General features: G+C 36.9%; 2 protein-coding genes across 3 annotated transcripts; one reads left to right on the top strand and one right to left on the bottom strand.

The window, feature by feature from the left end:
* Positions 1 to 56: 56 nt before the first annotated feature.
* Positions 57 to 3,693, bottom strand: LOC132701779 (alcohol dehydrogenase class-3). Its single transcript, XM_060669958.1, has 6 exons — positions 3,533 to 3,693; positions 3,231 to 3,474; positions 2,955 to 3,175; positions 2,055 to 2,271; positions 264 to 669; positions 57 to 207 (listed from the first exon to the last, which is right to left on the bottom strand). The coding sequence occupies exons 1-6, from the start codon at positions 3,548 to 3,550 to the stop codon at positions 180 to 182; spliced, it is 1,134 nt and encodes a 377-aa protein (XP_060525941.1). The 5' UTR covers positions 3,551 to 3,693; the 3' UTR covers positions 57 to 179.
* A 522-nt stretch (positions 3,694 to 4,215) lies between these two features.
* Positions 4,216 to 11,937, top strand: LOC132701780 (high affinity copper uptake protein 1). 2 transcript variants are annotated; one of them, XM_060669959.1, is made up of 5 exons: positions 4,216 to 4,524; positions 8,582 to 8,753; positions 8,822 to 9,045; positions 9,458 to 9,487; positions 11,051 to 11,937. In XM_060669959.1, exons 2-5 carry the CDS (start codon positions 8,589 to 8,591, stop codon positions 11,250 to 11,252), a joined length of 621 nt encoding a protein of 206 aa, XP_060525942.1. In that variant the 5' UTR covers positions 4,216 to 4,524; positions 8,582 to 8,588; the 3' UTR covers positions 11,253 to 11,937. The 2 variants fall into 2 exon arrangements, with proteins under 2 accessions (XP_060525942.1, XP_060525943.1); XM_060669960.1 differs by lacking the exon at positions 9,458 to 9,487 and having other exon boundaries at positions 4,223 to 4,524.
* Positions 11,938 to 11,943: the final 6 nt, after the last annotated feature.

The raw sequence follows: 11,943 nt of genomic DNA, 5'->3' as shown, positions 1-11,943 counted from the left end.
TTCTTACATCCGGACTTTACTGTTTTAAGTTCAAACTTAATAAATTATTTTGGATTTCAATTAATAGATTGATTGGGAATCTTAGGTCAAATAATAAGCCGGTGCCATTTTCCGCGACCCTTTTATTTTTGCAAAAATTAGACAAATTCGGTAACTGAGGTGCCCTGTGCCATAATCTCCTAGGCGATATTCAACACCGTGCGAATACTAGAACAAACAAAATTAAGTCCCGTCCAAGTCTACGCCCACCCAAATGCCCTTACCTCTCTCCCTTGTGCATAAGGTGGAATGACTCGTTAATTTTATCGAACGGGAGGACGTGCGTGATAAACTCGTCCAGCTTCAGTTTCTTGGCGAGATATTCGTCCACCAGTTTCGGCACGCTCTCCCGACTCTTCCAGCCGCCAAAGGCGGTCCCTTTCCACACGCGCCCCGTCACCAATTGGAACGGCCTCGTACTGATTTCCTGTCCCGCTCCCGCCACGCCCACGATGGTCGACACGCCCCACCCTTTGTGGCACGACTCCAGAGCGGCCCGCATGGTGTGGACGTTGCCGACACACTCGAACGTGTAATCCGGACCGCCGTCGGTCAATTCTATCAGTACTTCTTGGATCGGCTTCTCGTAGTCTTTCGGGTTAATGAACTCGTTGAATCCGAAATTTTTGGCTAATTGGAAGGGATGTAAAAAATATATTTTGTTCATCTCATAAGGCAACGAATATTGCCACTAAAATACAAAATTTTGAAAAAGTTTCATTTCTGACATATGTATGTTCAATTTATCTTGATAACATTTCAATTGGCTGGAACTTTTTTGTTTTTAGAAATATAAAGGTAAAGAAAAAGCAAAATGTAGGGTTAGTAGTCAAGTTTTTTCCAAGTGACGCATAAAACATAACACTTAATAGAATATCTTATTCCGATTACAATGATGTAACACACTTCATATTTTAGTCCACTGGTTTTTGGCAAGTCGGCAAAAATAGGAAATTTTTATATAAGTTCAAAGAGTACCATGACTGACTGCAACAACAATGTATAAATTAAAGTAAAACAAAAACACTCAAAATGACACGACACACTACAGTAGAAAAAAAAAAACTATTCAAAATACTGTAGTATGTGACCACCTGAACACATTTCTTGTACACTCTTAATTGTATGATGTCTTGCATTTAGTAACGTTTCTGGATTGTGTCTTAACTGATTGATTGCTTTTGAAATCCTTTGCCGAAGTTCCACGACATTATTACAAGGAGTTCTGTGCACCACGTGATTTTTTATGTGTCCCCAAAAGAAAAAAAAAATTAAATTTGGTGCTCTAAGAGTTGCAAAGGATGATGTCTAGTTAACTTTTGACCTATAAATATCGCAACCAAAATATGCCTATCTATCACACCACACCGTACTTTAATTGATTGGTACCCCTGGGTTTTTATTTCGTGTACTTGTCTAGGATTATTTAAAGACCAATATCGTATACTTTGTCTATTACAACCCTTTCTTGTAGTGAACAAACTTTCATCAGTCTTTCATCAGTCTTATATTCTTTCAAAACTGAGTGGATTGATCCTCAAGAAATACCTGTCTTTTCATATACACTAGTAATAGAGGAATCTGGATGTGTTTAATAGGATCCTAATGTGTTTGCCTTATTTCCTTCATTTAAAACACCTTTTTAGCAGTTACTGCCAATTAAAATGTTATCAAGATAAATTGAACGCACGGTACCCAATGGTCTATCATGGGTCAAAGCACTCTTCCAATGGAAATTGTCTACTTTTCTCTACCTTTTTCGATAGTACATTGTTCTTATTTTCATATACAATTTTCTGCACTGTCCCCGTTGACTTTTGTAAATATTTTATTAGATAGTTAGATTAGATTAGATTAATAAAAGAAAAACACTTGTTATGAATGTAGGATCCAAAAAATGATATATTTATTTAATTTTAAAAAACACGACTTTGATAATATGTAGCCCCAAAAACGAAACTTTTTTAAATCCTTATAATTTTGCATGCCCATATACAATGAAACTGGGTACGCACCTACTTCGAACTTGCTCGGATTGAGGTCAACTCCAATTATCCGGGAAGCCCCGGCCGTTTGGCAGCCGAGTCCCACCGCAAGACCGACGGCGCCGAGGCCCCACACCGCGCAGATGCTGCCTTTCTCGACTTTGGCAGTGTTGAGGGCGGCTCCATAGCCTGTGGGCACCCCACACCCCAACAAGCACACCTTGTCGAGGGGTGCCGCCTCGCTAACCTATTATCCAACAAATATCCACACCTCTTTAATGAATTAAATCAAAGTAGAGGTAGTTATTTTAAAATTTTTGTACTGGCTAGCCAATTAAGAATCGCAATCTTTAATTTTAAATCCCGTTTTTTGAGAAATAATCTTAAGTTGGCACAAATTCGAATCTTTTGGTTTTTCCCTTAAGAGAAACAGGGTGGAGGGTGTCCGAACATTTTCGAAAATAAGGAAATAATAAGTCGATGACTTCAGAAAGGCTGCTATTAATTAATTAGATTTCTTGATTCGCCGCTAGAGGGTGTTATCAATAAAATTAAAATTCATTATGATAAAAAAATAAGAGTCTAAATTGGTAATGAAAACAGCATTTTGATATCTTTTTCCTAACATATAACATCAGTAAAAGTACTAATCCCAATTTTATATACAAATTTTCTGTAAAAAATCAACCCTCCTCGACCATCTATATTCTTTGACAATTAATTTATTCAAAATCCATGTAATTTTGTTAAGGTCACCCCAATCCTAATGTAATTGTGACCGCAGCAACTATTATTTTTCAGGTTGCATAAGAAATAATAAAGGAAACCTTGAACTCTAGAGGTCAAATCAAGGATTGATAATCTAGCAAATGGACATGTTTGATTAAATTTTGGACAAAACCTTAATAATTTCAAAGTCATCTTATCTACCTTTGTTACTGAAATATCGGCGACCACAGTGTATTCACTGAAGGTTGAGGTGCCCATGAAATGGAATACGGTTTTTCCATTGCATGTAAACCTGCTACTCCCGTCTGGCATGACCCCCCTGCCCTGAGTCACCCTAATTTTCTGGCACAAATTGGTTTTGGGCGACTTGCAGAACTTGCAGTCGTTACATTGCGGAACATATAAAGGAATGACATGATCACCTAGGAATTGCATCTCATATAAGCAGTCAATAAACTGGGAAAATTGAAAACTCACCCGGTTTGACGTTCGTAACGCCATCGCCAACGCTTTCCACAATCCCGGCCCCTTCGTGACCTAAGATGACCGGGAACACTCCTTCGGGGTCTTGACCGCTGAGGGTGTATGCATCCGTGTGGCACACCGCACTGTGAAGGATTTTTATTCGAACCTCGTGCGCTCTAGGAGGCGCAACTTCCACGGTCTCAAATTTAAGATCTTCTTTTGGGCCCCAGGCAACCGCGGCTTTGCACTTAATGACCTAGGAATGATGCGATATTACGTTCTTCATTCTATGATTGATATTGTAATGATATTACCTTACCAACCGTCGACATTTTAAGTTGACCTTCGCTCGCTTCGCAAGTCGCGACTAAATTACAAGTTAAAAGTGATAAAATGGACCTATAAATTTAAAAGCTCTAACTAGATAAAGACGGCCGGCATATTCTTCTTCCTTGTCTCGTCTCGTCTATGTTCCTTGTCCATATTGAAAGTTGTTTACGTTGTTAGCTTGGCAGCAAACACAAAAAAAGAAGCAGAACTTAACAAAAAATAATTCATTAGATAAGAAAAAGTTTGTTTCTATTGCATCTATAATCCGCTAATATTGTAGCTGTTTTTTTATATTAAGCAAACACAACCTAGAAGTTGGATTTAAATAGTATTTGTACAAGCTTTTACTAGACATGAATGGGTAGTTTTGAGTAAAAATATGTATTGAATTTTTGAAAATGTTTTCCTTAGAAAATTCAAATTTGATTTAAATATTCACTAATATTAGACAGGGCGTTTCCGTATTGCACATATAGTTGTTGAGTATCTAGTCAATCAGCCATACAGTGAATTGTTTAAAGGGTTGCCTGAGTGGGCGAATTTGACAAATTTGACGTTCTCTTAGACCGCGACGAGAAATAAACAAATCGGCTACCTTCGCCTGCCGAATTGAGTCAGGGAAAACGTATTCTACGTTGCCGACGATAGCCGAATAAATAATCGCTTTGGCTGTTCATTATCCCCACTGACATTATTTTGATTGCGAAAGTTTGTGGGCTTCCAGCTTTTCTTTAATATGCATTATTAATTAAAAATACTTGTTAATCGGCGGTGGTGTAACGTGTTGGACTATAACAAAGTTCGCTGGGAGGATGTCGCTCCAGAAAATGATCTAAGGGAGCTTTAACCTTAAATCTAAAGCAGTGAAAGGAACATTCCATTCCACGAAATTCCGCACGCGGAATTGCATAAACGTGTGGGAACTAACAGATTGTGGATTCCAAGACTGTTTTCTCCGAGTTTTTTTATAAAACGGGTATGTTATATAAATTGTGCTGATATCCTATAGTGAACAAGACTAGTTCAAAGATTTAATTTTATGTCTCATATCCTTTTCTTTTGGACCTACATAAGTGCCATAAATACAATTTGTTACTTTTGGCAATGTGGTATAAAGCAGGGATTTAAGTTTAAAAGGGTCCCATGTAGGCGATGGAACGTATAGCTGGACCTAGGGGAGTCTTGTGAGTTTCATTCGGAATGTTCAAAATTTTCATATTTTGAGTGGTTGATATTTAAGATGCAGTCATTAATAGAAAGCTACATATTTTTTCTGTGTGGTAATAGTGGAATTAAGCAGATTTTGTATAGTGTACATACATGTAAAAAAATAAGCAAGTAAAAGTCACTCTTGCTTAAATTGCATCTACAGTGCATGAAACATTATCACTTTATCAATTTTATATCTTGTATTAAAATCTCGTTATAGTTTTTTTCCAATTGTTTAGTGATGCAAGTTCCCAAGGACGAAATATAGTCATAAAAATCGTGCTTTGCTATTTGTCTTTTTTCTCGTTCTTTCTCTTTACATTCAACAACCAAAGTTTTTGGTGGTTCAAATACCCGATGAATTCGTCTGGGACGGTATAGAAACTGGTTGTAACGATGGTTTTGACACCAAGTTACTTATTGGCAGAGTATTTTATTATTTAAATTAAAATTAAATATTTTTTGTCCCAGGCATAAACAAAAACTCTTCCTCGTTGACGGTGCTTCATATCCTTTTATCAGTTGTTTTCCGCTTCCATAGTGTTGTGCATTCAATATTTAAAAAAAATAAGACTTATCGGCCAACCACATAGCCACTGTTGTTGATTAGATCTTGTCTCTCCCCGTCTCTTGTTGCGTATTCGGAAACGTTTGAAAAAAAGAACGCGATAAAACTAAACCCAAGGCCGCTAAAATGCTTTCGGCGAAACGGCCGACAATAATGGCATACGCAGACAATAGGTGCGAAATATTCTAATGCCCGTGATTGCGCAAAACTACGTCGAAATTTGTGCGATAAAAAAATTCGCCCGTGGGGAGCGATTGATTGCGAGTTTTATTACCCCTGCCGATAACATCTCGAGATTTTATATAACGGTTGGATATTATTAAAAAAAAAAACGCTTATAATGGTAAGAACTCCTCTGACTTTCGTCGCGTAATAATCTGATCGCTTTCAAGTAGGTGCCATTGAATTTGTTTAATTCTAAAAGGTACGGCGATAAGACGTGCACATTATGCATCGCTATCGGTAGTCTGTTATCTGCCGTGGCGTACATCGAAATGGTATGGACAGCGGTGAAGCAATATGCGTCACGTGAAGAAATTGGGGTGTCTGATAGCGGTTATGGTATTCGTCGCGTATATTCGCAGGTCCGTTTCGTTAGTACTGTCCGCGATCGACAGACCTTGATATAAAGTTAGGAATAGGTAGGGGGACAATTGAGACATCAAGCCGAGTGAAGAGTCATCTTCGTCTCCGCTTTTTTGCGGTTAGGTGGAATAGTTTTTGGTGAACTAAAAGAGAAACGGGGAATTTCAAACAAATGATTTTATTAGATATTGTTAAATGGCCACCATGAACTTCTTGACAATGTGACAACGGTTTAGAATCCGTTCCAAAACATTAATCAGGATATTTTCATTCATTTGTCTTATTTCGTATTTAATTTTTAATTTCATCATCTAAATTTTATGGTTTTTCCATATACACTTTTGATTTTAAATATTCCCAAAGGAAAAAATTGGAGTAATATCTGGAGATCTTACAGGCCGTTCTTTTGATCTCCTTCTACTAATCCACTGTTAAGGAAATATCGTATTTAAATATTCACGTATTTGTCGCGCAAAATGGGGCGGAGCAATATCCTGTTGAAACCAGACACTGCGAGAGTAGGAACTGAAGAAAAAGTAAGATTTTGATCGAAGCATCTATTTTTGAGGATGTGTATGATTTATCTATTAAAAAAAATGTGGCTTCATTCACTTAACAGTATCTGACGATGAAAGAATAAATTTAAGTTGCACATTCCGTTATAGTTTCACAAAACTGTATTTTGCGGTCAGGATCATCTTCGTACATATCCTGTAGTAGTGTAATGTTGAAGGGAGTAATACTTTTCTTCTTTTCATACCCGCAAAGCTGTTCATTGACTAACATTATTATTTGAAGCTATTTCTAAAGATTATCCTCAACTTCTCATTAGTTTTTGGGACTACCTGACTACAAATGATGTATTACATGTCCTTCCTATAAATTTTCCCTCTATTTTACTCAATAGGTGTGTAATGGATCATTCTGGATATTTTACGTTAAAGAAATTACAATTTTTTCCTTGAGTTTTCATTTTGTCTCAGTATCCAATTAAAATTACCATCTCATTTAGACGCATCATATTCACATTCTACACTGTAATGTAATTGTTACAATTTTCTGTTTGTCCGATATAAATTTTGGGACATTTAAACTTGTAGCCTCCGGATTTTTGAGGTTTTTATAATTTAGTTTTATTGTTTTTTAAACATTTTTCTATGGTGCTTTCAGTTATACAGGCAATCTTAAGACCAAATTTACATAGATGTTTCAAAATTTTCTTAATAGGTTCTTCTCCAATGTATTTTATTGTTTTGCAAATTTTGGGTTCGGTGTTTAATTTGGGAAAGATGGAGTTCAGAGTTATTTAAAACTGTTTTTTAGTTATAATCTTATCTAGCAAAGAGAGGTCGTAGTCATTGTTAAAATATGTCTGTTTAATAATGTTTAATTTGTAATGTTTTTAAGCAGTCTAGATAAAAGAATAAAAAGCAGCCATTTGATGTGTGTGAGGATGATTCCGGTTATTATGAGGGTTTATGATAAATGGAATAGTCTAATTTGTTCTGTAGTTTAGTTATAGTAAAGTCCAGAAAGTTTTAAGAGTTATCTATCTATGTATATGATTCGAAAAGGACTGTTTGTTCCAGTAGCACAAGCAAAAATATCATCTACTTATCTAAACCACCAAAAAAATGTTTTACTCAGAGGATGTTTATGTATGATATGTTATCCATGAAAATTTCTGCAAGTAGTGGACTAACTGGGTTTTCTATAATTAATGCTTCTATCTATCGTCTAAACAAACCATTAAACTATCTAACCAGTGTTGTCTTATGATCGGGTTGATTTGTCTCTGAGCGAGAATATTGTGTATTAAGTTTATTTATTACGTCAAACGGTGGAATGCTAGGAAATAAGAGTTTGGACGTCAAAGGAAATTGGAATTTCCTTAGGACAAATTTTAATGTCTTTAACCTTGTCGACTAGAACAAAATTTTGATAACATCTAGGTTTAAAGGTAACAGGATATTCAAAATTTTTTGTTAATTTTGTTGAAAGTTCAACTGATGGTGCTGTTACAAAAGACACTACAGGCCTAATTGGCATATCCTGTTCAAATCGTTCAGGTTTATTTAGATTCGAGTGTAAAGTTTATTTAATTCCTCTTTATTTACCACGTCGCATCTAGGTGCCCTCCACTTTTTTTCTCTTCCCAGCAACATGCCCGCAAAAGGAAACAACAGCAACCTCGCTGCGATAAAATAAAGCAAATAATCATCCTGCGTCTCATCGGTGTTCGGATTATAACGAATCGAGCGTATAATTTGAAACAATGACAGAGGTTGCTTTTTACAAGTTGCGAGTTTTAATATGTCGCCAGACTAAGTCGTCAACTTTACCTTATTTTTATAGTCGAATCTTATTCATAGATATTTTTTTAAGTAAGATTGCTTATTCCAGATATTTTATTTTTTTGAGGTACTTTCATTTTCTTGGGAAAATTATTTCCAGGCCGATTCGTATTGTTAATAGAGAACTAACCAAAACGACTACGAAAAAAGTCGCAACACTCTTTGAAGTATACCTCCAGTGCTTTCTTATTAAATCGCAGGAAGCTCTTATACGATCATGAAGCTCTTCTGCAGAGTTAACTAGGTGTGATAAACCAGACTTTTAAGATGCCCGCATAAGAAAAAGTCTAAACTATTTAAATCTATTTTGTTTTCAGACCCGGCATGGACGAGTCGCAGCACAACATGCACGACGGACCCCACGACATGATGGACCACACCCAGATGAACGCCGACCACTCTGGTCACGCGGGCCATCACGGTCTACACTCCGACCACATGGACATGAACGTTACAGGCTACGAGGGCATGCACGGCATGAACATGTGGGTGCGTGAGTTGGCAATGCGATTGGGTAGTTCAAATGTACCACCGAAAAATATCGTGACATTTTGTAGTTCACGTTTTCGACCAGCGGGACTGTTCTCTTCGAGCAGTGGTCGTTCTCGACGGTTGGCGGACTCGTGGGCTCGATGATCGGCATATTCTTCATGGCCGCCCTCTACGAGGGTTTGAAATACTACAGGGAGTATCTGTTTTGGAAAACGTACAACGCCCTGCAGTATAGGGCGGTTAACTTGCCGGACCAGGGATCGGTGCCCGACGACAATCAAGTCATCCAGTGAGTAGTATTTTCCTTCCTCTGAATTACGATAACGGAATTAGATTATGAACAGACCCTTTCCTATAGTTTACAGGGCGCTTCTAGGAACCCCGACATTATGATAGTAATCGACAATGCCATTAAACTCGTTGAAAATATTTGCTGGAGATTCATCAGCAATATCCCAGTCCAATTGTGAAGCGCCCTGTACGATAGTTGCATGTTTTATTAAAAAGTCATTGATCATTCAGTTTCGCAAAAAAATTAGGACAAATTTAGTTTTTAGTCCGCAGCGACAGCATTTAAGAACTTGCGTAGTACACTGTTTCATCGGGTGGGAAATTCCGATGGTGTTATTCGGAAATTGCCACTTGGGGTCGCCATTAATGTCCCGCCTAATTTCGTTTTTCATTTTAATTTCATACGATAGCGTTGTCGGAGAGGTCATTCACAAACAGCCGTAAGTTTTCTGTATTTTTGTGCCTCTTAGTCGATCGTAGTCACCCTAACTGCATGCCTGGTAGCATTTGCGCGGTCGTAGCTTTGGCTTTAGATTTTTACGTGGGTGTCGCACATAGGCGAATTTGGACGAAACCTCGAATTCGAATAAAAAAATTGATAAAAGGTGGACAAAAGTGAATAATGAATAACCATTTAATTCTTTTTTCACTTTTTCATTCTTATTTCACTTTCACTCGCTAGTGTGATTAGCAGTTGACCCTAAAGACCTTTCTTCAGTAGTAATAAAAAATATTACAAAGAATGTGAAAAATCAAAAGCCCTAAAAATTTGAAATTCTTGCTTCTGTAGCGTTTACTATCCTAATTCGACTTCGAAACTAAGAAGATATAACTTCTAGATTCCTCCAGCAATTTCGACTAAGCAAAAACCGCTGCAGGAGGAATCCAGAAGTTTTGTAAAAAGCATTACAGTAGCCTGTGGAAGTTCCTTTAAAAAATTAAGGAGATATAAATAAAAATATTTTGCGTCCCCTCTCCCATCCACCTACACATATGATCATGCCCATGACCTGATAAGAACATTATCAAAATTTCAGCCAACCACTAATCATATAATGAATTATAATGAAAACAGCAACTTTAAATTACCTTTAAAAAGAAGTTTGTTTTAGATGAAAAATTAATTTATAAAGAAATCTTACTAATACCTAAACTAAAACCACATTTTTGACCTAGTCATTTTCCTCAATAATATTCTCATCGCAATCACTTTTTATCTCTAGTTCGAGGAAAACTAAAACTTCTGTTGAATACTGTCAGAATTTTTTAGAATTATTTTTCATATTTGAAATTAGAGAATCAGATAATACAAAAACTTACTAAAAGTGATTCTTCATATTTTGTTTTATAATAAATTTTAGAGCATTGGATTCGTCATACCTTTCAATATGTTTAATTAGTGATTTCTGAGCTTCTTCACTGAGTTGCCCAATTGGAATCGTGAAATATAATATGATTTCAGAGCTCTGAAAAAGATTTTAGTGCACATAATTTAGCATATTGTACTGCGCATATAACAACATACTTTCTAGTTTGAAAACGGATTTTTTTAAAAGCTCTGTATTTGTCTCCAAACTACTTCGTCAATATTTCTGATTCTTGCACAAATATCGAAATTTTCAATAAAAAAACAACGCCTACCAGTTTGTACTACCAAATCCAGGCGTTAGCTTAACGACTATTTTTTAAAAATAAATCCTGAATTCAATTTTTATTTTGCGCTACTTTATCCTGGTTTTCTGCGATTTTATTATTTGACCAATTTAATATTTCATAAATACCACATATATAAATAAACTGACTGATAAAATAACTGACATATTCCTGAAAATATTTAGAATAATCCAGTGACTAGTCAATTAAGTTTTAATGGGGTTTACTAAAAATTCTTAGATTGGCACTTTTGATTATTGGCCGGGATTTCCCCGAAATTCGCCCGGGTGCGTTTTCGCGTTTGGAATTCGGGGATGATTCCAAATAGCTAAGGGAGAATTTGTTTCTAGGCCGACGATGTTGAGTAAGATCCACTTCTTCCAAACGTTCTTGCATATGGTGCAGATGGTGCTCAGCTATTTTCTGATGTTGATTTTCATGACGTACAACGTGTGGCTGTGTCTGGCGGTGGTGGCCGGCGCCGGAGTCGGGTACTTCCTTTTCGGCTGGAAGAAGTCGGTCATCGTCGACGTGACGGAACACTGCCATTGACGTCGGGTGGTCATAGTCAAGAGTAACGTTAGTTTGTTCGATTACGGACCGACATTTTGACGTGTCGCAACGGGCTGTGCCTCGCGAATTTTTTAAAACGGGCCGCCGCGCTCGCACTAGACGCGACGCCAACATAACCTAACTTTCGTCGACAATGACTGTATTTTAAAAGAAGGCTATAAATGTATCCTTTAAATAATAACGTAAGCAGGGCGGCGTCGCTGGACGAACCAAGGCCATTTTTTTACCGCTCCGAAATGCCCAACTGTTTTCCCGCTATTTTTTTTTTCTCGTTATCGCCGCGATCTAATTTTAAGATTATATCGACTTTTTTTTTAACGAATATTGTTGACTCCAGCGGCAAAAGGGGCCTCTTTGCGCATAAGTATTATTAGACTCAGTAAGGGATAAAAATTATTTTAGATTATTCTTCTTATCCGACGGCGAAACGCACAATGTGAGGCCGATGGTTACCTCCAAAAATGACACTCAAATCCCGGCTTGTTAGCTATAACACAGGGTATATTTTTATAGCGGCCGCTGTTACCGTGTTCGATCGGATATCGGGTATATGTCTCTTATTTTTTTCTCTTTTAAGTTGTTATTCCTATTAGTTCAGTTTTTCTTGGTTTTAGAATATTTATTGTAAAATGTGTGTTTATAAATACAAGCAATTTTGACTCTATTCGTT

The sequence above is a fragment of the Cylas formicarius genome, unplaced genomic scaffold (assembly GCF_029955315.1).
Source record: "Cylas formicarius isolate icCylForm1 unplaced genomic scaffold, icCylForm1.1 PGA_scaffold_5__7_contigs__length_24384050, whole genome shotgun sequence".
Taxonomy (NCBI): domain Eukaryota; kingdom Metazoa; phylum Arthropoda; class Insecta; order Coleoptera; family Brentidae; genus Cylas; species Cylas formicarius.
The sequence above is the reverse complement of the archived record's forward strand: the minus strand, read 5'-3'. Positions and strand labels throughout refer to the sequence as shown.